Source organism: Nipponia nippon, unplaced genomic scaffold (genome assembly GCF_047370975.1).
Source record: "Nipponia nippon isolate SJK-2023a ecotype South Korea unplaced genomic scaffold, ASM4737097v1 scaffold_5, whole genome shotgun sequence".
Lineage (NCBI taxonomy): Eukaryota > Metazoa > Chordata > Aves > Pelecaniformes > Threskiornithidae > Nipponia > Nipponia nippon.
In genome coordinates this window covers 80,240,215-80,268,010 of record NW_028262369.1, presented here as the reverse complement: position 1 = coordinate 80,268,010, position 27,796 = coordinate 80,240,215, and the positions used below count along the sequence as shown (strand labels likewise).

Sequence of the window (27,796 nt, the reverse complement as noted above, 5' to 3'; positions counted from 1 at the left end):
CAAATCACTTCAGATGAATAAGAAACGTCAGTACAAAATAATAAATCTAAGCAATTTTGTTGAGTGACAGATCCTAGCCCAGCAGTCATACATTACTGTTAGACATAATAGGATATGAATCATTTAAAGCGTGTTGACATTAATAAGTTATTTTCAAAAAATTTGAATTCAATTAAAAGACAAACATGATGAGGTAAAAAAAAGATCATGACTTTTTTTCCCCCACAAAGTTCCTTTTATCAAAATACAGAAAGAAACCTTTGTCTTCTTCAAATGATAAAGCTTTTCAGCAGGACACAATACACAAATTCAGAACTTCTGTTAAACAGTGCTCTCTTGTGGTTCTGTGCATCAATGAAAGAGTAAATCAGTGAATAAAAATAAAGGAAGTCACAGTTTGAAATCTCTTCTCTCTGCGTCTAACACAAAATTAATCCCTCGGACTTGTATTTCATTTAGTTCTGCATTTTATTTTTCTAGCATGCCAATAACCTCATTTATTAAAGCCCACCTTTAGATACTGCATTCAAAGCGAAGTATGAAATAAAAAAAAAAAAAAAAAGACAATTTTAGCCTTGATCTTTAATTGGAATTCACAATTGACAATACGTGCAATACCTAATGCATCAGTTCCCCCAAATTCTGTTGGCAGACTTTCTGCACCACACGGGATATATAGGTTACTTAAATATGTAGCCCATATCTCATAGCTTCAATTAAATACATCCCTATTTGATTAAAATAAAACCTTACTTCAACTTGCTGGGAGCACAGGAACTTTAAGACTACCTCCCAAGATTTCCACCTTTTTCTAGTAATGTAATGTAAAGAACAAACCACTCTATCGCATGTAACTACAACATTAAAAATGACTGGAAATACCAAAACATCAATTACTAGATATGATAGAGTGAGACAATGTTATCACATTTAAATATATAAACTATTCATCAAAGAGAACAAAAAGGTGCTCACAGTATCAACTTATATAAGTTGGTTTTGCCTTTTCAAAATTACAGCTGCTACTTTGGATACAGGATATAAAGTTTAAAAGGAACGCATCTTTTAATTTATGTAGTTATTTTCAAACTAAAATTTTTAAAAGCAAGTACTACACCTTTATTTCCCATTTATTTCAAGCCTCAGCAGATATTAACAGGGTTATCAGGATTATTATGTCTAAACTTCTTGATTTAAGAGAAGCGAAGCAAATGTAACTAACCTGTTCATTCCTATTAAGGCTGTTAGATTTCACAACGTCAGATGCCGGTCTGACTTGGGCTTGTGCAAGTTCCTGGGGAGCACTCTGAGAATTTGGCATAGGCGGTAAAGGAGCTCTCCGTTTCTTCGGCATTTCAGATGGCAGAGTGTTTGAATCATACTGCTTGCTAACAGTATTAGATCTCGTGATAAATGTTGGCCTGGGCTTGCTCATCAATGGAGTTGCTGGGGCACTGGCAGCCTTGGGGTGCGGGGGAAGAAAAAAAAAAATATCCAAGTTACTTATACTTTCTGGAAAACAGCCAACAGTATTGATTGGTCAATATGAATGTTTCTAGAAGTTTTGCTTATACAAAGTTACATCTTACTTGTTCTCTTTTCTTCTTGCTTCGTTGAAAAAAGCTGAAAAAACCTTTGTTTTCTTTCTCCTTCAGAACATCTAAGTTTTCAGATTGGTAGGAGCCTAAAATAGAAAACAATAGTTCTAGATGTTATTTATTGCACAGATTATTTCTCCTGCATTCTTACTATTTCACTGTCTGTCATAAGCCTCCTGGAAGGATATACAAAACGCATTGTAAATCACCTATACTAATAGTTTTTCTAAATGCTGCAAAATGAACAGGCTTCCTACCATCCCTGTTCTTCCTGTCTTTCTCAGAACTCAGAATAGATGAGTTTCAGCTGCTTTTAATATCCCCAACACTTAATCCAGCCCACCCAATTGTCATATGTTATGGTTCACATCACAAAGGCTGTAAAAGGGAAGAAGAGGATCAGCCTCTCCAGCTCTGAATTCCTAACAGTTTAAATTCATGGCGAAGTGTGAAGTGGGACAAGTCAGGCACAAGCCTGCACATGGTATGACGATGGAGAACGATCACTTGAACACCTGATGGGTGCTGCACACGTAACTGCAGGGCAGTCATAGCAAAGACAGGCAAGTCCATTCTGGTATCTTGCAGAATTTATCCTCCTTACATTGTTTTATTCATGCAGACAAATTGTAAATCTAAAGGTTGTCTCCTTTTAATTTTTACTAGATTTTACTTTCTTAAAGAAATCCCATTGAATGCAAATGCAATAAGCAACACTATGGGCTCTTGGTACAAGTATCAATATAAACATGACTGTAAATTTAATCAATTGATCCAGGGTAAAACTATACAGAAATACTTTATATATAGCTGGGTATATCGACTTCTGTGTTACCTTTCAAAATATGCATTTATGATAGGACAAAGATAATTACTCATGTCACAGTTAAGCAGATGTTATAATAGAAGCGGATGGTAATGTCACTTAAGTGCAACAGTTTCACCGCCTATTTCAGTAAATCGTACCTTGCAAAGACGGTAAATTTAAATCAACTGGTGATGTGGCTACAGAAAGACAAAAAGAAAGACAGAAAATGTGAATCTGAATGAAGGATGCAGTTATAAGTTACAAACACAGAAAGCCAAGCCGAACCTTCAACATTAGGAAAAAGTAACTGAGTACTTTCCTGAACTAAAAGGATGTGTATCTTTACTACCTAAATGCTATAAGCCATTTAAGAAATTGAGCCTGAACAACACAGACTGGAATCTTGTAAATACAGAGAGAGAATCCACTTATATTTCTGAAGGAAAGAGGAAAACTAGTATATAGAATAGTTTGCTCTGTAAGTTTTGGATTGTCAGGCAGTCCAAACTTAGAAAACCAAGAGGAATGTATAACTAAAATATAATCTGAATAAAATAAGATTTGACTTTAAATTCTATGAAGTAAAGGTATACCTCACCATTTTCTTTCATAAAGAAAGCTGAAAATTCAGAGCTTTGACGTTGTCTGCAAAACTGAAATGCTGAACTACTTTATGTCAAAATAACTGAAGTATATCTAAATTTCCTAGTGAGGCACTGCCTTGTAGAAAGTGTATATGGCCTCATATTCTCTCCTAAGGATTTTTGGCTGTTGATTCAAGTGAAGCACATGTCATACTGTGCAAAAGGCAGCTCTGCCAGTCTGTAGATGTTGTCTGTAGCCAGACAACAAACAAGACAATGCACTATGGGCGCATGTAGTCCAAGTAACATGTTTAGGCAAGTAAAAATATGTTGTTCTCCAGTGAAGAAGAGAGATAATTCATTTTTTCTTTCTCCATGGGAAAATGATCTATTTTCCAAATCTGTCATTCTCCTCTTCCTCAAGATAACTGGCCTTTGGGAAGTAATTGAGAGAACTCTTGAAACCAAACGATAAGGTTACTGTACTTAGGTAGAAGGGGGGAAAAGACACAAACAAACAAAAAACCAACAACAAAACCCGCCAAGTTTTAGGGCAGAAAGTAAAACAAGCAAATAGAACAGTGGTCAAGAACAGGAATGAGCCAATATTACTGCATTCTATATTGAGGTAAAATCTCCTGTGAGAAACGCCTGAAACAGAACAAACCACACTGTACAGAATTTTTAATCACAGTACAATAAACCCTTCATGAAAAAGGTAGGCTTACAGCTGAAGTTAAAACCAAGCATAGGAACGTCCATACAAATATAAGGAAGTTAGTTCATAGTGTCCCAGTTGGACCATGATTAAAAAGAGAATTATTATTCCTTCACAATCTATAAAATTAGCAAACAGCACCCAGAAATATACATAAACACCATCAGAATATTCTAACACTTTTAAAATTTGAAATTATTTTTAAAACAAAACTAAATTTCTTTAATGTTCCTGTTCTTTTCAGCTCGTCATGATTCTATGCCTTTTCTATGAGCTAAGGGAACTACAGTGTTGTTGGACTTTTTGGGGAAGGGGTGGGGGAAGGAAAGGAAGGGGTTGTTTTTAAGTGATGATTTGTACTTACCCACCTTTGCTGGTACCTAATGCTTTGTTAGAAAATAAAAGCTTTATATAGCACTTCTCAAACATAAGTACAGGTAAACTTGTCCCAGTTTCAATTTTGTGGAAGACTAATGAAATATATACTGAATTGCTAGAAATTAATTTCTTCATAAGTAAAAAACCCAACAAAGCATATACATCACTGAAATACTAATCTTTTCTGTAACTGCAATTTACAAAAGTTATCTTACCTCGACTGATATCCATGGCATATAATTCTCTTAGTCCAAGGTCATTAAGAGATTTTGTCACATCAAGGGGTTCTTGAGACTGGTAATTCTTCAACAGCAGTGTGTGTGAAGGATCAAACTCACATTTACTACAGATAATCGGTATGAGTTCTTGAAGGGGTGAATGTGGACTAACTCTTACTACCGTCTTCTGTGTCTTCTTGTAGTTTATCACTACCCTTACTGTTTGCTAAAGAGAAGAAAGTTCCAATAAATACCAGCACAAATTCTGAAACAACTGGCATTTTTATAACAGGCTTACAGTAATCACAGGAATTTTCCTTATGGCCAACTTCACCAACATTATCAATTCAGTAACATTACAAGAGAAACTAAGAACTAATTTGCGACTCCCTTCTACTGAAGAAGGGAACACATGAAACAGTCTGCTCCTCCTTCAGCATCTGTCATTTGCCTTCCAGCAGGGTACCTGCCTGGAGCCAGAGGCCCTAGGAGGTTACCTCAGGCAGCTGCAGAAGCCAGCCAATGAGCCACGAATGCGTGCATGCGTGCACGTGCATAGGAGGAAGGTAAAAGGGCAGCAGAAGAGCTCCCCTGGCCCTGCGCAAGTGCTTTAGATAAATTTAGAAACAGTGTTTTTCTATACAGCAGACAAGGTCCAAGGAAGGATTTAGACAACACCCAGAAATGGCTTTAGTACTTCTAAAAGCTCCTGCCTTCTTAAGGGTATATAAAAAAAGTCAAGTAACAACAAAGTAGTACAGTATGTATTAAACTAAAATGACCATACAATCAGAAGGGCATATATATCACAGCATGACAGATGGTACAAGTTGTTGATCTTCAGTTTGTGGAAGGCTGTATACAGCCATACTTGCATACCTGCAGAATTTATCATATTCTGCATACCTGCAGAATTTATCAAAAGGACAGTAAGGCATGGGATTTCAAATAATATCATAATGTTTCCTTCTTTCGGCAGCAAAGACATTTGCTGCAACAAATGGAGATATATTTTAACTAAGAGGAGGTTACGAAGAACGTGGAGCCAAGCATTTCACAGGGGTGCATGGTGAGAGGATGAGACAACAGGAAAAGCTGAAACAGGAGGCTGAGCTATCTGCGCAACTTGTTGAATACAATAGTGCTTCTAATATCTGAATACACTTCAATTTTAGTTCTCACCTCTGGTATAACTGGAGCAGGTTTCTTCTTATCCATTTGTTTTGGCTTTACAATCACCTTTTCCACTTCAAGCATTCCCACTGGTGTGTTGGGTTTGAATTTAATCTGGCTGTTTTCTGCTGATACCAGCTCTATAGTATAACTTGACGGATTTAAATGATACTGTGCACAGAGAAAGATCAGCAAGTCCATCATGGGCTTCCTGTAAAAGACAAATGGAACTGTCACAACAGATGACAATTAAGCAGGCTATAACAAAATGTGCTGCTAAACATTTAACCCAAGTCATCCTTTCCCTTCCATGACTAAATAATTACTGCCAGACACCAACTTTAAATATCTTCAACATCAAAAAAAAAAAAAAAAAAAAAAAAGCCAACACCCCCCCCCCAAAACAAAAAAAAAACCAACCAAAAAAACAAAACACTAAAGAGAAAATGAAACCAGCTTGCACAGAAGCATGCCAAGCACTTGAGCAAGGGAGGAAATTTTTGCTTGTGTGAAGTGATGCTTTTCCTGAGGTCAGCAGGGAGATGTGGATTAGCCACCTCATTTGACATTTAATGGGAACTGTAGCAGTGGTGATAAATGCCCTGCTATTCATTAAGAACAGTTTCCTTCCAAAGCTTGAAATTTTAATATCCATTCTGAGGTTACAAGGGAATTTATTTTCAGAAATTCTGAGCATGAGCCATTTGGAGGAAGCAGGAGGAATGAAGTTTGAGTAAGTCACATTTTAAGGATGTCTTGCATTAGGGATCCCAAAATGAGAGCCAGGTTTTTAATACAGACAGAGGGAAAGAAGCTAAATGACAATATAGTAGTTGAATGCCATTTCTTGAGCAGCTCTGTGTGATGCCACAGATGCCCTTTTCACAATGAACTATGGCAAACCAAATTTTTCGTATGTAGTCACTAACCGTATGTCCTTGTTCTCGCAGTACTCAAAGGAGAACATGCAGAACCGCACATTAAGATAGGCTGAACATTCTCAGTTGGTACTGGAATATATTTATTAAAGTTGTACTTTAAACAGAAGTGTCATAGAAGTTTAAATAGACCAAAGGTAAGGAGAGTATCCTAACTTTGCATGTTACAGCAACTGAATAAGGTTACAGTACTATCAGGTCACTGGAACTGGTCATTCCTCAATAATTTTTAGAGTTGGGTAATCATCTGTAAGGAGCATTTCATTTTGATTCTGATGCCCTCGGCATCTCTCAGTTACAGCTACAAACAGGGAAATCCATCACCTGCTCTGTCTCACAAGGATATTATGAAAAGAATTTAAAAGTCTGTGAAGCAATCAAGTGCCACATTGAAAAGAACACTGAAGTTTCTAAAAGAAAATTAATATAGGGTTTGGCTGGTATGGCTTTATCAGAAACCTTAAATTCTAGATGTAATCTCATAACAGATGCAAGTATTCTGGTAGCATAGCCAAATGTGGAAATAGATAGCTTCTACAAAGAGCCATCAAGCTAAGCAGAATTCTACATAATATAGAGATCGTGAATACATTTATTAAGTAGGAAGTTAAAACAGACTTTTCATATGACATGGTTCTGTAAAAAGAATTAAGAATGACTCCATGTTAGAAATTACTGTGAACACTGTTTTTTTCCCACCCTTTAATTAACCCTACAATATCATTCCTGTTTTCACTTGGTCTTAAAGAACAAGTGTTCCTTAAGCAAACCGTCTTCTGATTTCTAGAAGCAGGGCCGGACTCGCTGGTGCATACGCTGCATTTCCAGAAGACGGAAACAGTTTGAAAGCTGACAGATATAGTTACTGAAGACCTATTACTTTTTTTTTCCCCCAGAGGAAAGTTTCTGCCTGCTTCAGTCGCAGGAGAATACTTGCTTCAGGAGACAAAGGCAGGAGGAAGAATAAAACCAAAAAACATGCAGAAATGATGCTCCAAGGTGTCAAAAAGCAGCTATCAGGTGGTCTGAAGAGGTATAGAAGAATGTAATATACTCCTGTGCCTTCATCTAGATGATATGTATCACCCTGAGGAATACCATGGGAAATGCATTGAGCACTGCAGAAAAATAGCTATTCCTCCCTTTTCACATAGCTAAACCAGAGTGTTTATTTCAATTCTTCTCTTGCATGTATCACAACCTGCTCCAATTAGAAGAAAGAAGGAACTACTCTGTTTCTTGTACTTCTAACCCATAATAGAACAAGTACACCCATCTCACTCTAATAAGAAAAGAGCCGCAAATGCAAATCATGTCATTCCCCCATTTCACTGGGGGCAGGGCAGGGGAGGGGAGGAGGGAGCCAGAGGAGACAGCAGACACTACTTCTCTAGTGACCTTTCTGGTTATCAGCCTATGCAATAAGTTACCCATTACTTTTTTTTCTGGTGCATTTTTATACACTGACTAGCTTTAAAAGCTGCCCTTCCTCTGGCCTTCAGTTATTGGAGAAGGGTAAGAACACCAAAGACAACCAGGACGAGAATTCACAAGCAAAAATCGCAGAAAGCCGTCCTATGGAAATGCACCACCACGACAGGGGCAAGCCCTCACGTTAACCAGAGTCACAAGAAGTGACAGAATGATAAGTGAGAAACAAAGCTGCTCACAAACAACAGACAGGTACATGCAAATTAGTACACGAAAACAGTGATTCAATGCAAATTTGCTTTCCATTGGTACTTCCAGAAATGACCTGCTTGACTGGAGGATGCTAGACTCTAAGTCCCCCCCTTCCCTGGGAGGGCAAGACACCTTCAACAACTGCTTTAGACAGATATTCCTACAGTGATAAAAAAACCAATCTTTTTTTGTAATCACACCCTCCAAAACTTGTAAAACTACTTTTGCTAAAGCCTTCAAGTATTGCAGGTAGAGGAATACATATATGACAGTAAATTTAACCGCTTCCATAAATAACGTTCAGTAAAACTCCAAGAAGTGGCCATCAGCTGTCTCAGAGTACACCATCTGCTTATTCTCCTTTATCTAATTTCAGTAAAATCTTTATTTGCAACTTCTTTAACTTCATCACATTACTTCGTTTTCTGGAAATGTATCGAACCATGTTATGTTTGTAACCACCAGTGAAAGGTGTCACTTCAAAACACTGGATCAAGCATTTAAAGGAAAAATGGATCAAGTTTCTACACTCCTCTCCAAACATGAGGGCTAGAAACTTGCTACGTTAAAAAAAAAAAAAAAAAGAAAGAAGTTGAGATTCTTACACGATCAGACTTTAGGAACAAGGTCTTCCTGTCATGAGACTCACAGTAAGCACCACTGAACAAACAAAACTCTGTTAGTAACGACCAAAAGTATTGTGAGGTAGGGGATGGAACGGAAAAGAAGAGGAAGAGTGAGAAACCTAGATACAGTTTGGCATTCTATAGATCTCTGATTACTTAAACCTATAGCTTCATGGCCTTTCTTCCACAAATATTTGCTAATCCTATTCTCTAAAGAGAAAAAGACATTTGTTTTCATGGAGAACAACAAAAACACACCAAAACCCCCAGAATTTGTTACTAACAAATGTAAGTACAATAGGTTTTGAAAAGTAGGGCAACGCCACAAAGCTTGTTATTCACTAGCTAGCTATACAGGGTAAACCAACAGTTTATTAAGAATACCCTAATGACTGAAAATACTCAAGAACGGATCAAATGGAAACTCACAAAGGACTCTAAGAAATCAAATTCAGCAAAGCTAAGGTCTCTCTGAAAGGTGTCTGAAACTGAAGCCCTAAACATGCTGCCCTGCAAAACTCTGTTTGACACACCATTTCCAAATAAAATGCATGTCACTATCATACTGGCCCTTGAAATCTCTAAGTTACTACTGATGCATACAACTGAAACTAATTCTTCAATTTCAAGAAAACTTGTCAAACTCTGCATTTCGTCCTTGTGGGAAAACAAAACCCTAACTTAAAATTATCAGGCTGCTAAATAAAATAGTTCTTCAAGTTATTTTTTTTTCTTCTTTGGCTGCAGAAAATTCTTCAGTCCTATGCTGTATTTAGAACCAACAGAGAACATTCAGAAACTTCACTCTGAAAAACATTCCAATAAAGGGGGGAGAAGCTCCACTCCTTCCTTCCTCTGAGCAGCGTACCTCAACTTCCTCCCACTCGCTGCTCTCGCCACGTTTTCCGGGGGGTTTTGTCTGTTTGTTTATTTTTAAAGAACTGTTTGCCCAGACCCCTCTGCAGGAATCCTGGTGATAGGAGACTGCAAATGCCACTGTCAGATTCTGAACAGATGAACTGAATCACTATCACCAACTACTACAAAACACAAATTGGTGTCTAGGCTTAAATAAGAGAATCCACCCATGCCTGAAGTTTTGGAATGAGCTATTTCAGTCCTCCTTCCTTTTCTCAGTCTCTCAGTTTTTTGCTTTAATTGCCTATAGAAAAAGCCAAGGATGAAAAATTATTCTCTCTTGTAATCTTTTTCTCTAAAACCCCTTTTGGATTTCATTCTGATCCTCTTCTGCCTACTTCTTCTCACTCAGGATATTTCTCTATGTCACATCTTGCTTTGTTCTACACAGCTCTTGCTATCCACCATGCCAAAGCAGGGATCAAACCAACCCAACTTCATCTGAGAATGGTAGGGAAGTTTCTTCTCGTGGACTAAGGCATTTGAGCACATGGCTGTACAAAGTCACAGTTTTGCTTTTTCCAGTATGAGATTTAAAAAGATGTTCTCTCCTCAGGAGTTTTGAAGCTGCTCATCTCTGATTATGAACAGGAAAGAGACAAATTAGCAATTTATCTGTTTATGTCATTTCTAGAGGGATCTTAACTATTTGTCCACAAAATACGACTATCAAGACAGAGCAAAACTAGAAGAAAAGATAGTTTGAGGTATATTTCACAGTGGACTGCAGGTCCTGCACAGTATCTCCCCTCATTCTGAGTAAGCCTAGCAGTGCTAAGACAAGTTCTTGTTTGCAAGAGAGCCATTTATGAAATCAATCACATACAGTATCTTGATTGAGGAAAAAAAAAAAAACCAAAACAAAACAGTAACTCTGGGATAATAAAACTGATTGGAAAATGCGTGCGCTTCCTGATAAGCCTGTGAGGCCTGTCTTGAACACTCAGTAATTATACACAATGTAATTTGAAGTGAAGATACAGGCAACATTCCTTTTTGGCACTTTGTTATGCGCAAAGCAAGGTAGAGGGCACATGGTACTCATAAGTGTGGACAAAGGGAGTGGAAAGAAGAAAGAGAAGTGCCTGACAGTGTACACATGGAGTCTCACCTTTAAGAAATTTTAAAGACAGAGGAAGGCACCATATTTACAGACGGCAATATTCCTTGCTGTAAGCAAGCTAGCGAGAACACCATAAAGCATCATAGTAGTCACCAATTATTTCAGAAAATCTCTTCTGAGAAATATAACCTCAGATTTAAGTTATCCTGAAAATCACATGGAGTCCGAGTCGGGGGGGGGTGGGTGGGTCCACAAAACTTCATCCATTGCAGCTCTGGTGAACAAGCTCGTATTTGATGTCTAAGCAACGACCTCATGAACTCTAGCAACTGACAAAGTGTGCAAACAGACTGGAGCCACAAAAGTCTTTATCTCTCATTAAGAAGTGAAGTAGGTGTAACTACACATTTACATTACCTGGTTTAAATAAATAAATAAATAAATAAATAAATAAATAAATAAATAAATAAATCTGACCACTTGCTTTGAGTAGTGGACACTGGTAATACACTAACACAAGCACAACATACAAATAGTTTCTATATTTCAGCTTAGAAAAGCAACAAACTTGCATCCTAATTGTTCTGATCCATAAAAAGCCTTGCATAGGAGCCTTCTTAGTAGACCTGCTATGATAATTAATATAACATTTTAAGTACCAGGATTTATGATTTCAAATCACTAGTCAATGTTGAGGTCTTTCTGAACTAAAGGTGACTTGAGAGTTATATGCACAATCTATACTACCAATTAGCAGACTGAAATATGTATTTCAAATTAAAACCAGCTTAAGCAAAATATAATTGTTAAAAAAACAAAAAGTTTTCCAAAGCTGTAGCTAGAAACTATTTCTTTGAAGCATTATAGATTTTGTCTGAAATGATGACACTTTTTTTTATAGACTACTAGCAGTCCTAGGTAGTAGTGCTGAGCATGTGCTGAACACATGACTTTGTACCCAAATAGCATGCGGTAACTCATTTTTAAGTCTAACAAGGAAAACTTATTTGGGAAGATTCAGTGACTCATACAAACCAGTATTTTTCTAGAGATTTGCAGTGACTAAAAAGAACAACAGGTATGGCTATGCATCCTGATAGGTGCCATAGAGAATTTCTGAATCTCGAAAACGAGTCTTCCCAAAAGGTAGGTAAATGTACAAAGTATATGTTTCCACACCTACCCAAAAATCGTAGTAGAATCATAGAATGATTTAGGTTGGAAGAGACCTGTAAGATCATAGAGTCCAACCATTAACCTAGCACTGCCAAGTCCACCACTAAACCACGTCCCTAAGAACCACGTCTACCCGTCTTTTAAGTACCTCCAGGGACAGAGACTCAACCACTTCCCTGGGCAGCCTGTTCCAATGCCTGACTACCCTTTCGGTGAAGAAATTTTTCCTAATATCCTATCTAAACCTCCCCTAGCACAGCTTGAGGCCATCTCCTCTCATCCTATTGCTTGTTACTTGGGAGAAGAGACCGACCCCCACCTCGCTACTCTTTCAGGTAGTTGTAGAGACCAATGAGGTCTCCCCTCAGGCTCCTCTTCTCCACGCTAAACAACCCCAGTTCCCTCAGCCGCTCCTCATAAGACCTGTGCTCTAGAGCCTTCACCAGCTTCGTTGCCTTTCTTTGGGCACACTCAATGTTCAGGCTTACACAACTCATGTATTTTACTGAATGATTAAAACCTGGATGAAGGTTGAAGTAAACTACAGCAAGAAAATTAAACAAGTGTCATTCTGTGTAACTTACCTCCCATTAACTGTAGTATACTTGATCACGTCTCCTGGCAGGACCACTGATAGTTCAATATCTTTATCAATTACATTCTCTTTCTGTTCCATGATGAAGTTGGCTGATGCCGTGTCATCAAATGGAGAAACAGCAATGGGTTTTGTTTCAGGTGGAGGAGGCGGCGCTTTAGATTTTCTTCTGAAATAAATGTATAAAAATTAAAAGTCAAGTACGCATTTATACATATGATTCCATACTGGCAAACTAACAAGTCTCAGAACAGGAATGAACCACACTTAATTCTTTTCACTCAGACTGTATAAGTGATATGTGCAAGGAAGGGATGAGAGAATATTTTAAACATACGATCATTGGTGATAGAAGATACAACAGGCTAAGGTATCTATCGTATTACAAAAAAAAAAAAAAAACAAACCAAAACTATAAACACCAAGCCCAAAACAAAATGGCTTTTTTAATATACATTAAGAAATTATTTACTTTTTTTCTCCCTTGAGTTGTGCAAAGGACCCTATTTGTGCGTTCTCCAGACAGATTTACTGGATAAGTATAAACAGAAATACTGTACTATGCAGTATGAAGCCAAGTTGCACTGACAGTACGTTTAATATATAGGATGGATAGGCAAGGGAATAATCACACTTTTCCTCTCCAAATTTTTCTTTTGATTAAAATTATTCAAACAAATCCTACCAGCCCTAGTCTATTTACTTCTATACAGTAATAAAATAGCAGTATAACCAATACTACTGCATCGTAATATTTATTGACATTTGAGTCACAATATGCTCTCGTATTTTCCCTTCACATATGCTGATTTCCTATCTTAATTTTCTCACTATCCTTTCCCATCTTAGTGACAAGCCAATGTACTCTTGAATGAAAAGAGTAATCACTAAGTAAGTTTCACTTATTTCACTTTAAAAAAAAAAAAAATCCAAAATGGTATAAAAGGAAAATTCTCAACATCTCTTAATATATTTATGTTACAGTAAATTCTGAAGGCAGGACTCTCATGTCCTACAACATATAGTCCAGCATCCCCTTTCATTCAAATAACTTTCCATAATTCACCTATATTGTCACAAGGAAAAGATACTATTATTAAGAATTTCACCATTAGAAACAAAAGCAAAACACACTGTGGAGATGCATTACCTCATGAGAGCTTTTTAATTTCTTATAAACATTCTTTTAAAAAGCCTGAATGAAGCCACATTCACAGAAAGTTAAAATACATTTCAAACATAATACACAAAGGTTCCAAAAATATGCTTGCAATTTAGATTCTGGAGCTGTACCGAAGTTTGTTTACTTTAAACGTAACCAAAGAAATTAACTTCTATAATTGTCCTACAGAATTAAAACAAAAGATCTATTGTACAACAATTAGAAACACACAACTTTCTTGGGAAAACAAAGTTTAAAGTCACTCACAAGGAAGAACAAACAAGGTCCAGAGCAGCACTGCAAAAGACGACTGTACAATGAGACTTCACATGACCGATCTGTTGCTGAAAGTGCTTAGAGTTTTGAACTTCAGAACTCCGTGCTGAATAATTAACTATTCACAGCCTCTCAGAGCTCATCGGGAGTACTCACAGACCTCCAAAGGCGCTGAATGAGGATCCACCGTCAAAACTTCTACCTCCTCTCTGTTAATGTTTTAAATTAGTTTTGGCGCACTCTGCGTACAATTTGAGACATGTGGTGTTAGCTGCAAATTTAACTTTGGTCTCTACAGCAACTCGCCCGAGTTGTTTCTGGGTTATGTGAACGTTGCAAAAATGTATGAATCAAACTTCTTTTTACTCCTCCCCCACTTTTTTTTTTTGTTTGCATGATTTTTAGCTTTCGTGTAACTGCCAAAAAGAAATTATTAGCCAATACAGAACATCAATACAACCATTAAAAAAAAAAAACAACCTCACCCTATGACGTTATTAATACCAAAAAAAAATCCAAACCTGAAGTGAAGCAGTACTGCATTTCCCCTTCTATACTCATTCTTACATTTAAGTGACTTCAAATGATAGTTAAATGATATTTATCGCAACTGAACTCAGAATTTAATCCTTGAAGACTACACGCCACAGAAAGATTTGTTTGCAAATGCTAGTGGACTCTATTTTCCTTTAAGCAGATGAATGTAGTTTCATTGCTGGAACTCTGCTATCACTAGAGAGTGCTCAATCACACACAACAATAAATGCACAGTCCACATCAGGAAAGCGGCTTTATTTACACAGTGTCTAACTTACACTGTAAAGAGCTAGAAGTGATAAAACACTCTTCTCAAAACTTGTGTGCAACAGCTATATAGATGAAGTTCTATGTATTTATATGCACACGTGGGGTCAGTCAGGCTAACGAGGTTGGCTGAATCCCCACATCCACCACTGCAGAGCTAGGTACCCTACCCATCTTTAGCACATAGGCATGTTCTTTGTGGTTAGTTATGCTTACGTTTCCCACCCCACACAAAGGAGGCAAAATCTCCAAGTATACCTTCTCAGAAGTTACGCCAGGTTTTTGGCAACCTTTTATTAAACAACAGGGATCCCAATACTTCCATTTTCTGTTTCCAGCTGCCGCCTCTTTTTTCCTGCATTTTTCACCAATTCGCTCATCTGTCATTCTTGGGCCAAAGTATTTACATCTGGTCTTACAGCTTTTTTGTTTCTTGAGTTTGTGTCTCTGCCTTGCCACAGGAGAGGCTGCCTGACAGGTAAGGGAAGCCCTGCACTCCCAGTGCCCCACAGCTGGTATTGGGCAGCAAGAACAATTCCAGTTACCATGATTACACCTACAAATCGAAAAGCAGCAAGTGACAGGATGGTAAAAAAGGGGTACTTTTAACCTACAAACCCTCCCCCCCTCTTTTGCACTATGGGGCCTCCAAGAAGCTGACACAGGTGATTTCTCTCACAAAGGCATCCTCCACACGCCATTTTAATCAAACACCAAAAAGTAAAACTGGCATTATCCAAGTAACTCCAAGTCTACGCCATCATTTTAAACACTTAGCCATTGTAAAGAACAAACAAACAAAAGCCCAGTTTTCTCTTGCCTCTTCAGATCTAACAGGTACTCAGCAAACCAGGAGAGCTGCTGTTTTTTAACAAATTTGCTAAAAAGACAGAGAGAGTGGTTAAGGTAGTTTCTTCTCCTGAAAAGAAGAAACCCCTTGATTTTTAGTAAGACAAAATACAACCATAACAAAGAGAATAAATTCCCAATCATATAAAAGTAATCTTTTAGAGGTCAGAAAAAAGGTGGTTGGTAAATGGTCTCACTCACAGCACCTTTCATGTTTAGATAGTTTCCAGATGTGCTAGGAGCTAAGCAGACCTATTCTAATTTTCAAAGTAAACATTAGAAGGAGTTAGAACAACCAAAAACATGCTCTTTATTTTCATGGCTACTATAGAACTAAAAGCTGTGGGAAGAATAAGTACAGCTTATTTAGCTATGACATAGAGGGAGCTGAAAGAGAAATTTTAACCAAATAAGGCCACAACTCATAATAAGAACTCCTCTGGAAACTGTGCTAGTATCGAACACCATCCAAGTCCTCACTCCTTCCTTGTCTCCAGCCCCATCAACTGACTGACCTTCCCTACACCAAACATTAAAACTGCCAATCTCAACTCATCTGAAGGGATGTGTTCCCCATTGTTCATCACCACATAACCAATTCCAGCTACCTATTACACTGCAACAGCTTGAATGTCATCTGCCGTTTAATCAATTGCTTACAAAGCAGGAAAGAAAGAAAGAAAAAAAATAATAATAATAAAAAAAAAAAAATCTTTCTTCTCTGTTTTTTCCTAGCCCCGGAAAAGGCAGCCAGAGGGATGCCCGCAACGCTCTCACAGGGTCCCACAAACACAAGCTGGTGCACCCTGGGCAGAGTTTGTATTCCCCTTGTTACCACTGCACCTGGAGCCCACTGCTTATACCAAGTCTTTCAGCTAGCCCTCATCTTGTGAGATTATATTGTTCCCAAGAGAATTGATTCATATCTCCTAGAAATTTAAATTTCTGAAGTCCCACCTGCAATTCCCACCAGTCTTTGTGACAGAACACAGTTCCTGTAAAGATATTAAAGAATTCTTTCAGCCAAATGCAGATAGAAGACTTCATCATTTTGTTAAGAAAAACAATACATCTTTTAAAATCAAATGCAAGGCCACTAAGTCAACATTTTACGTGCTTCAGATCCCACTTCTACAGAATAAAGTGTCATTGCTGTATCTCAACATATTTCCTGTTTGCCAAAAAAAAAAAATTATAGTGTCAGTGATCTGAATGTGTGGAAGCCCTTTTTAAAATAAAGGTCTGGCACAGTAAATAAATAAAGCATCTATTTATTTGATTTTCAAAAAGTTGCTATTCGAAAATTACAAGCAGTGTATTTTTAACTATCAATAACTGGAGAAAGGCATTTTAAAATAATGAGAAATAGTTGAACTGACAGTGACCGGGATATTCCAGTCATCACCAGCACTTCCTTTCAATAAGGATCCCTTTCCCCCAAAAAATGGATAAAAAAAAAAAAAAAGAAATCATCTATCTGCTAGATTTGTGCACTGCCAAAGGCTAGAGCATAAAAAATCCACCTCTTCAAATCTTGATATCAAAGAATATTAGTGTTTACAGCACTTCCCATTTTGAACACAATTACATGAGACAGTATACAAAGACAGCTTCGTAGCCCTCTCACTTAAGTTATTTTGGATCTAACCTCCAACACCAGAACCATCTTTCAAGTCTTCTATAGCAATCACCTAGGACAGGAAAGGTCATAAGGGACCTCACCTGCAATTCAGTCATCTCTCAGATACTGAAAAACTTCATTAAACATAGTACAATAAAAACCTTCTACTGCACAACAGACAGACTTAAGTTTGTTAATTTGACTTATGGCACCACAAAGAATACTGGTTTATACAAAGAGCAACTACACTTTTTTTTATATCAAACTTTACAAAATTATATATGCCAAAACTACAAGCAGCACTTCATTTTATTTTCACTCTAAGTCAGAAAAGGATCTAGCTCTACTAAGATCGTGTCATGAGAAGAAAAAGGCTACTGCAATAAAGTTTCTTCTAGAGCCTTTCTTGCCTTTGACCTCTTACCCCAAGAAATTTTATTATAACTTTCTCATTATTACAATAATGCTGCTCCACTGCTACACCATAGTAGCAGACACCCGAAACCTTGCACATTATCTGCTCAACCAAGAAACAGTTGAACAAGAGTTTAGGCCTACATTAAGTACCTTAATTGATTTGCTTACAACGATACATCAGTTTTGGCCAACAGGTATACAAAATATTTAAGCCCCTAATTTCGCCTATAAGCATTCCCAGCCCAATACTCACAGAACAAATCTGTCTTCTGCACTAAGCAAAGATCATGAAAGTACCAACTTTTTTCCTGTTTATTCAGTTCCCTCTTCAGGCATATGGTTTCACAGCATCACCACTACACATCTTCAAGATCAAACACTACTTGCTAGGAAAAAGCTTGGAGACAATTGCTGCATTACTATCTGATTCTGCTCATCATAGTCCAGCAAATGACTGAAGTTACCAATGCAAGTCACTCAAAAAATCATTGCTGTATGTTTCAGGGCATATGTACAGATAATCTCTCTTTTTTAAAAAAAAAAAGAGGAGGGGAAGTATTTCATAAGACATAAATGTTCGGTAATCCACATTTTAAAGTTAGTTTGCAAGCTGGAGCTCCCAAATTTGGACTTGATAATTACATAATCAATCACATGAAAAATGGAGTATCTTACAATAGTGTCTATTGTCTACGGGCCAGTCCGAAACGCCAGTTTCATCTGCAGTATAATTATGGGTGATACTTTTGTTTTCTTTCCTTTAGTGAAATGCAGCTCGATTTTCATTTTCATTGTTCTTAATCTGAACACTAACAATCGCATTGACATATCTATTCCACATGGAGTATTTTTCTTTTAGCTTGAGAACTGGAATACACAGCTTTTCTTGTTATAGTAGCTACAGAGATGCTGTAAAGCCACTCTGTGTAACCTTGTGATAGACTGAAATGAAAATACTCAAAAACAGGACCATTACTCTTCCCACCCCTAGACCCCTACCCCCCGCCCCCCAAATAGCCTATATATGAGCACAGGATTTATCTTCTATGCACGTGAAGCTTTTTTTCCTTTCTATGATCTGATACTTGGCATCTAGTCTCTTAAAGCAAAAAAAAAAAAAAAAAAAAAAAATCTTCCAGAGATCAGTGAAAACACAGAATTTAACAATTAGTAGTGTGTAATAACGTATATATTTTCTTTAGAGATTTCATTAAAAAAAATGTATTTAAAAACAAAACCTTAACAGCTAACATCCTACAATAATTGAGTTTCTATTTTCCTGTGTGCTATTAGCAAAGAGCAGAAAATTCCTGAGTCCCTAAATTACCTGTTCATCATTATGTGGAAACATTGCATGCTATCAGTTAAAGTCAACAGTGTCATAGTACACATAGCTACAACAGCATACGTACGTGTTTATTGCAAGCACACATCTTAACATTTTGCAATATTTGATGGTAAGTCCACTTGCTAGCACATCTTTAAAATGATATTTATTTCATACCACAACACAAGGTTATCTGTTTTTCTCATTTTCAGAGAGACTTCTCTTTCACATTTTGGATTTACCCATTCCCATTCTGGCTTCTTTCAGCTCAAGTCTGAAGCTGACAGAAAAAGAATCGACTGGAAGTCCTTTGCTTTACACTGCCCAATGAGTTGGAACTGTTCTCACAAAAACACACTTTTAGCTTTTTCCAAGAACGGAAAAGGCTATTTTGCTTATAAGCTTCTAGAGATTCTCCCCCTTAGTGACTGTTATGCTCAGAAAATTGAAGTGAGAACATCACCTGTAACTATCTACACTACATTTTAACCACCATTCACTGCTGTTTGCTGCATCCTACCTCCTCCATACACATTTCTAACAAGTTGCTTGAAACAAATTCTAGAATTTTTTCAGTCACTTAAAGTTTTAGATCAAGAAGTCAAAAATTATGCTATAGTTGTATCAAAACACTCCCTGCACAGCTGTATTATTCTTGTGATTCAGCAACTGAATTTAATACTAACTAGTATCAGCAAATGCCTATGTAGTTTAATCTTCAGTAAGAACAAGGACTCACAAAATCCTCCTGCCACAGAAAGTACAGTTGCTTGTATACAACACGTTTTATGTTATGGCACACTTATTAGCAAGTTACAGTTCACTGCTTAGATTCCCTGATCAGAGCTTGGAATGGGAAATCCCTAAATTTACTTACCTTCTGCTACCTTTACAGTTGCATTGTCCCCATTTTAGCTCTAATACTCCTCCAAATAAGACTGCAAGTCATCAGTCAATCTAATGGAGAACAATGATTGCAGAAAAGGAGTACCTCCAGATGAAAGAAAACCTCTGACATAAAGAATGTCAAATAAACCATTCAGAGACTAATATAACATCTGAACTCCTTCTTCTATTTACTTCAGAGTCACTCTGTTAGTTCTGGATGTTCAGTGCTGGTTTGCCCACAAGTTGCTACGAAACAGAATTCATACCATGACCATCCCATAGCGGGAAATGGGCACTGCGCAGCAGAGGCATGTGAAATAACCAAGACATTTCCTTGAATCTTTACAGCCTGCTAAGCGCATAAGGCTATGAAGGCAAACTCCCCAAACTGTCAACAGGTAGACTTTGCTCCTCAAGAACAGAGTTCCCACCTTGAGGTGAGCATGAAGATACAAAAGTGAGGCAACTCCTGAAAACTACCCTTAGTGGAGTCTAGGGTTTACAGCAGAAGCCCATGCAACGGATCAAGTTAAGTGGCTGCCGTTTGAGAATGTGTGTCGTTTCTTCAGGTAAAGTTACTGTCTACCGGTAGAGCCCATCGTGTGTTTGAGTCTTGCACCGAGAAGACTAAGACAAACGAACATCTGAACAGGAAAAAAGGCTCAGATAAACTGGGAAAGCAAACCACAACAACGTGCAAGGAGATCAAGAACCAAGCTTGAAATAAACTATAAACTAGAGAAACTAAGCAAACCAACCAAACAAAAAACCCAAAGTGCTGAAAATGTGAAGGAAAAACCAGAAACTGCTTTTTCCTGGTCATTGTAAATCTGTCATAAAGACGATTGAACTGAAGAGTCCAGACATCTCACCTCAAACAAGTATTACAGAATGGCAGATACCAAAAGCATCACAACCACTCCCAGCTTTGCCTCACCTTTTTGTAATACATGAAATAGGTATACAATCATTAGACCCAGCATGAATCATACCCTTGCTTCAGATCTATGGCTGTATGTACACACCATCAAAACTTCTTTGTTCCTCCCTTCTTACATAAAACAGTCTCAATTTTTCTTATGCAAGGAAATTAAACACTGAAGGTAGTCTTGAATGGCATATTCAATTTTTCCTTTCCATTCCAGCACTGCTTGCCAAGAATCTAAAACCAAAAAAAATTTGCAAACCTGATAATATTGTGTCTTCCTCTGGACATTGATTATTTCCACATAACTCCATCTGAATCACAGAAAATAGACTCCTCAGCAGTACGTTGCTTTCTTCTCTAATGCTGCAATACATTGTCCACGTTCATCTTTTAATGGAAGTCTTAAAACAATATAGTTTTCTTAATCGCAGTCCTTAAGACCAGACAACTTCTGGCACATGACAGAAAAGCTATTCCAAAACACTAAGATTTGTTCTGTGTATTAGAAGACTTACAGTTTTATTTTTAAAGTATCAGCAGACCATAATGAGCAGTTTCCCACCCTCTGACTGAATGTTCCAACTTCCTACTTAGGTCTGTGGCTGATGTTTTGTAAGAAGAGAGACCCACATGGGACTGAAAACACAAAATTCATCTAAAAACTATTCTCATTTCATTCCTAATGGAGCTTTTTCACCACGTCTGGCATTCTCACACACAGATTAACCTGAAAACTTTTAACATTTATCTGAAGACTTCCACTGAGTCTCTAACTTGCCATCACCTCTACTTCTACCTAAATCACGCTCAAAGAACAGTCTGTTGTTGCTCATGAAAAGCACCTCTCTTTTTGGTGGAACTTAAAATAATAATTTTTAACTGGAGTTTGGCTAGTTGAAATGTCACATTCTATTCATCTTGACTAAGTTATTACCAGACACACAAGTTTCTACACAAAATTTGGGTTGCCAGAAGTGCTGAAAAAAAGGTTACTTTTAAGTTAAACATACTGTAGTATTCTAATATTTATCCTTAACATTAAGCAGTCCAAGTATTTGCTGTACCAGCCTCATGGCATCTATATAGAGTGCCTATCAGCCTTGATACTAGGCTTTCATCTCTAGATCAATATCACTGTTTGATACACAGTCTATCTCTTTATTTCTACAATAAAAGCACCAGCTGGATGTTAAGATCAAGGTATGGATCAATGAGAGTCAAGCACTGTCCATTCTTAGGTTATCTCTTCAGGCTAGGCTTATGATACATGTAGGACAAAATAAAGGAAAAATATTTGCTGTACCTGCTCCATAGAGAAATATGAGCTTTCATGTTCTAAACTCATCCTCTTAGTTATTTGGGGAAGATTCCGAGGCTATATTGTATGGATAGTGTCTAGCAGGTGGCTCAATAGGTACCAAAAACCACAAAGTTCAGAAACACATTTTAGGTTCAATTTCCAGGTAGAGGAACAAACATGAACAATTTGTAAATCTTTTGTGATAATGGGGTATTTCACAGTGCACTTCTCTATACAGATTCCCAAGGCTGAAAGAAGACCAATATTGCAAATAATACTGGTATTTTAAAAATATTACATAAGAATAAGATGGTACTAGAAATGAGGCACTGAGTAAACAGCTCTCTCAACATAAAAATGTGTTATGCAACTGATATACCAACTGACATGCCAGTAGTAAGGGTACGGGTGATAAGATTATTAATAAACTGATCTTTGAAAATTATCGCTATGAGTTTACTCAGTGAAGTTCCAGCAAACAACAAATTATCTGCAGATGTTCTCTTACTTATTCCTATATTCAGATGACTGCTACAATGAAAGCAAAAAATGTAAAATACCTATGTTTCCACTCTCTTTCCATAAATAAATTGCATCAAGAAAATGAGGCATCCCTGGAATCAAGACACATTTTCAAAGCTCTTGCTAGAGAAAAGTTTGTCCTAGTCAATGGGATGTGTGGAATCCCCCCCTAACTAGCCTCATAGCTCTGAAGAAAAGAATTTTTTTAAAAAAGTCTTATCCTAGAGAGAAATAAATCACAGGACTGGGATGGTAACCATGACAGTAAGGTGAAAGCTTAATGGAATCTTCGGACGTTTGGTTCACACTAAAAGCAAGAAAGCAGCAAATGAATCCTCCAGTTCCCTCCAGACCATTTGGAACAGACACTTGCCCGTCTGATTGTCTGTCCCCATGGCAGTGGCAGTCTTGAAAACAGAAGAGACTGTATTCGAGCCATAATTCATGCAAAGTTTTCTCTTATTACAAGGAAAAAGGGGAGATTCAGAGGCAAGGTAAACACAAATCTCTATGGTACGGGCATGTTTTTAATTGTACCCCTCTTAGCATTAAAGGGGCACCAACTCCAGTATAAGCCTATGTACCGTAATTAAGTCAAGTACAAATTTAAAACTTTTCTAGAAAAATGATTCATTCATTGCTGTTCAAGCCAAATTATAACTATTATTATGATGACATTCTCAAGCTCACTTAAAACATATGACAGACTACCCAACTCCTGAGCACAGCCAGCCACTGACTTAGTGTTGTCTTACACCATGCAAGAAAACATAGTCAGCTCCTCTCTAGGCATAAGAATTGCCTCGCTGTTAGGAAGACAGACAAGAGCTCAGAATCCTAGCATGCAACAGAGGATAAAAAAATACTTTATGCTATAAATTAGCATAAAGTTTATTGTTATTATTATTATTATTATTATTACTGAGGAATTAGACATTTGTTCTGATACAAAAGTTCCTTTACAGCACATTCTGTTGTGCCAGAAGAAGTATTTTTCTCCTAAAAAAAAAAGTAAATAAAAAAACAAACAAAAAAGAAGAGGTGGAGTGGAAAACTAGTTCCAATGACACTACTTCTAAGGAGATTAAGAACTTAAGACTTCTGAAGTAAATAGAACTAACACAAAATACAAATACAAACTTGGCATGTCCATGTGCAACATACCTCTGCAGTAAGCAGATACTTATATCTATTTGCAATCTTTTCACAAAGTATCAAATGCAAAAAATAACCCAGATTTACTACCAAAAGAAAGTCCAAAAGATTTGAATGACATTCAAAACTATTACAACTTCATATGACTCACTTAGCCTTTATTATATTTACAGTTGTGAAAACAGCCTGACAGAAAGGAAGGAGAGCAGAGAAGAGAAAGCAGTAAATCTGTAACAGTAATTGAGTAATATATAACTGGCTGAATAAACAGGAAAAGAAAACAAAGAGCAGCTTGAACTGAAAGGGGGAGCTTAACCTTTGATACACTAATAAATCTAACAAATGCTTAAAACTCAAGCAAACGTATGTTACCTCCACTAGGAACAAACCCTCAAATCTTTTTCAAGAACTGCTATAAAAGGATGCTCATACAGATGTTTTTCTCCCATGACCAGTAAGAAAAGTTCAATTAAGGGCTCTCAAATAGAGCAAAACCTGAATCTGCCCTTCTGGCCGTTATCTCCTAGTCATGAAAGCAGGTATAACACCACTGTCTTTTCAAAGCCTGCAGATGAAACACCTAGCTCTGCTCATGACTTTTTCAGCTGCTATTCTGAACATCAATAGAGGTACGAATTGTCAATTTATCTGAGCTTTGCTGCTGCTGCTTTTCTCTCCTGTTCAAAATCGTGTTTTAGAAGTAACACTGGAGGCAGGCACTGGATGGACTTAGAGGTTGGGAAAGGTACGGAAAAGAAAAGCAGAGCCACACAGCAGCCAGGAAAGAGGCTAATACGGATCCTTCCCTTTTTCCTCACATACACACATGCCTCAAATACAGGTATATGGGCGTAGGTGTGAGTGGGTAACATAAAATAATGCAGGACAGCAGCTAGGAAGCTCTGCAGTAACAACAGGGAAGACAAACTTTACTCCCTCATCCTTTTAGTGGCTATAAAAGGTTGGGTTCAACTGCGACAGTCCCATTTCCCAGCTGAAGGTTCAGATACAAGAAGAATTGAGCCAAGCACAGTGATGCGACTTTGGAAAGCACTGCAGCTGATTTCTGGTTTTTATGCAGGTGTTCGGAACAGAACAAGCTTTTTCCCTTGTAGAAAGCTCTTCAGCCAACAGCAGCCTTCTCTTAGCAGTTATGTCCTTCGGTTACCTAAGTTTGGTAAAACATACCAATGTTGCAATGTTTTGTACATTTGCATAACCAAGAAATAGGAGGGTTTAGTAAATTGGAGAACCGACATGATATTAAGCATTGGAAGAGAATGGGAAGCAGGTAAAGTTTCCTATCCTAAGCAAGAAGCTTAAAAAGCATATCTATATACACAGATGCTATGTGACACATGAAGAATGGACAGAGAGTTCCTACACAGACAACCATGTCAGCAAACAAGGCATCCTAGTTCATTACAGGGAAGAAAATGAAAGAGAAAAAAGTTAAGTTCAGGATAAGAAATTGTATTTTAAAAAGCATTTTCTTTACTAGATTGCAAGAGAAGCATCTCAGCAGTTAATATCCTGAAAGCTAGGATGTAATAAAGAAGTTCCTCCTGAAGTATGAACAACGCAGCTTTAGTTCCCCAAACAGAAGCACTGAGCATCTCGGGCTAACACTCCTTGCAAAACTAAGAAGAAATGCTTTGAGTATCTACCTGCCACCAGATTCTTCTGCTCATCTTTCACAGCTTCTTCCTCCTCACTCACTCCACTCCCTGCATCCTCCTCAGAAACCAAAGTACGAAACCCTCTTACCTTCAGGAACAGGGTTGCATTTACTACCTCCTCAAATGTCAGCGCTGCTGCTGGAGCCCAAGCCTAATCTCTTATGCACTGTGTGAGGGGAGATGGGTGGTAGGAAGCACAGCCAGAGGTCCTATCCCAGCTCTCTTCATAGCATTAGCCTGACCAGCCGTTTTCATAGCCTCCTTTGCTGCCGCTGACAGCGGAAGCTCCCTCCCCTTTGCCCTAGTTCAACTAAAACTCGCTCACTGGTTGGCAATTCAGGGCCCCAGATGAACGCTACGATCTCCTACCCAAACTCATCCCCATCTACATACAGGAGCTGTCATTAGCCCCCTTCTCTGCTTTCTTCTGCACGCTCAAAATCCCCTAGGTCCATTTCTCACTCAACTCTTGCAACAGGCAAGGAAGGAAGAAGATATTTCTTCAAAGAGAGCTGGCTCCCTGCATGATAGTGGTAACACCAAAGGTATGTTGGATGACCTATTACTTCCATTAGAAGGCTTCTGCTCCTTCTGAAAAAGGGTACAGGACTTCAGCATTAACCACAAAGTGGGAAAAAATTCTTTAGGAAAGGGAGAAGCATACTTCTTACTAACCTTTGTAACGATTATAATCAACAGCAGCAGTCTGCTCTGGGGAATGTAACTTCCCTGTACAACTATGCTGAGGAATAATTTGCTGTTACTACTATGCTTCACTCCTGTATTCACCCCCTCATCCTTTTCAAATTCCACAAGTTTACACCCAGTATTTTTTGCTGCTGAGTTTTTAACATATTAACATATGATTCAGTGCCAGAAGCATACTGACTTTTACAAGAAATTCAACTGAACAAGATTTCTTAAATTTTTCCTTTGTTGCTGTAAGCAAAGTGCATCTTGGCATTGTGCAGTTAATTAGGTATTTAGTCTATTTATGTATTACAAAATTGTTTTAATGCTTTCCATGATAAATGAAAGTGATATATAATACTCAAGGAATACACAGAATACAGAGCAAGGACTCTACTATATTAAACACTAAAGGCATTGACATTTACAAGTTACTACAAACAACAAGTGTTTTTCTGCCAAACAAAATTTTAGATCAAAATCAGATGAAAGACAATCAAAGTCAGAAAAGTCTTACAGTCTGCATGAAATAACAACATTCCTCATTCAAAATAATCTCAATAACCTCATTTGAACTTCTAGGCCCCAATCATCAACTTCAAGTAAAATACGGAACAGCTTCTATACCCAGAAATGCACCACTGACATTTCAGTAGTCCATCCACATGGAGATATTTACAGATCTTTATACACCCTCATCTTTGAGCCACACACAGGATAAAAAAAAAGCTTTTGTACCTTGTACCGGAAGAATTACATACTTTCTCTGAAAAGAGGACAACAGATGTTAATTCTTTCTTTTCACAGGCCTATGTTTGAGTTCTTACAATTTATGTACTGCCCTACACCCAAATTCTGCCTTCCCTCAAAGAGCAATGACTTAAATGCTGCAGCAGATATATAATAATTGGTAAATTATTTTTCCTCACAGCAGGTGTTAGGACAAGTTCAACAAAACAAGCAAGGAAATGCTGTGTAAATACCAACATTTGCATCCTTAGTCTTGCAAAATATGCGTCACTTTACATCAACAAACACTTCCAGAATTCCCATTTACACCAACCAGAACAGTTCTGTGGGTCAAAGTGTCACCCATGTATAGCAAACGAAATTCGTGTTAGTATGACACTCCCCAGTAAGATAACACAAGTATTACTTTGAAGCCATTCTGCTGATCATCTAAACAAGGAGAGGGAAGAAGAATAGCTAAGATTGATTAAACTACTTTTCTGCCTACCTCCAAGATAACACAGGTTTTTCTTCTCCATTAAAATCAAGTGAATTTCTTCCAATAGCATATGTAGGTAGAAGGGACGGCGTGTGCGTGTGCATGGCAAGCTCACTGTTGTTCCCTTCTGCTGCTGGTGACATCAGTAAGCCTACCTATTTATAATCCTACCACCTGACCAAACAGCCGACAGAGTGCATCTAGAGATTTGTACAGCCATTAATCCTGACATATCTACTTCAGCCAATTCAAAAAGAGAGTATTAAGTAGCTTTGTTATGCCTTCTGTGGCTTTACACCATAAAAAGAACCCAATCCTGTTTTCCGTGCCCCTTTTATTTTTGCAAGACAAGTTTAATGGGAAGTTTTAGAATCGGGACTCTTCCTTCCCTCCATGCTTTTTAGTGTTCCCTATTACTCTGTAAGATACCCAACTGAACAGTTCAGGTGAGCAAATTTTAGTGAGCAGTGGAAT

At 37.7% G+C, this 27,796-nt stretch overlaps 1 protein-coding gene across 5 annotated transcripts in view; it reads right to left on the bottom strand.

Annotated features, from left to right (window-relative positions):
* COBLL1 (cordon-bleu WH2 repeat protein like 1) overlaps positions 1–27,796 on the bottom strand; it is an 86,384-nt gene that overhangs the window by 24,499 nt on the left and 34,089 nt on the right. For 3 of the 5 annotated variants that reach the window (XM_087730611.1, XM_087730606.1, XM_087730610.1), the window contains exons 2-7: positions 12,466–12,645; positions 5,487–5,688; positions 4,302–4,530; positions 2,565–2,603; positions 1,590–1,684; positions 1,223–1,462 (exon numbers count right to left, since the gene is read on the bottom strand). In XM_087730611.1, the coding sequence (XP_087586737.1) occupies positions 1,223–1,462; positions 1,590–1,684; positions 2,565–2,603; positions 4,302–4,530; positions 5,487–5,688; positions 12,466–12,645 (985 nt within the window). The remainder of the gene's footprint in view (positions 1–1,222; positions 1,463–1,589; positions 1,685–2,564; positions 2,604–4,301; positions 4,531–5,486; positions 5,689–12,465; positions 12,646–27,796) is intronic. The other 2 variants (XM_087730607.1, XM_087730608.1) reach the window with 2 other exon arrangements.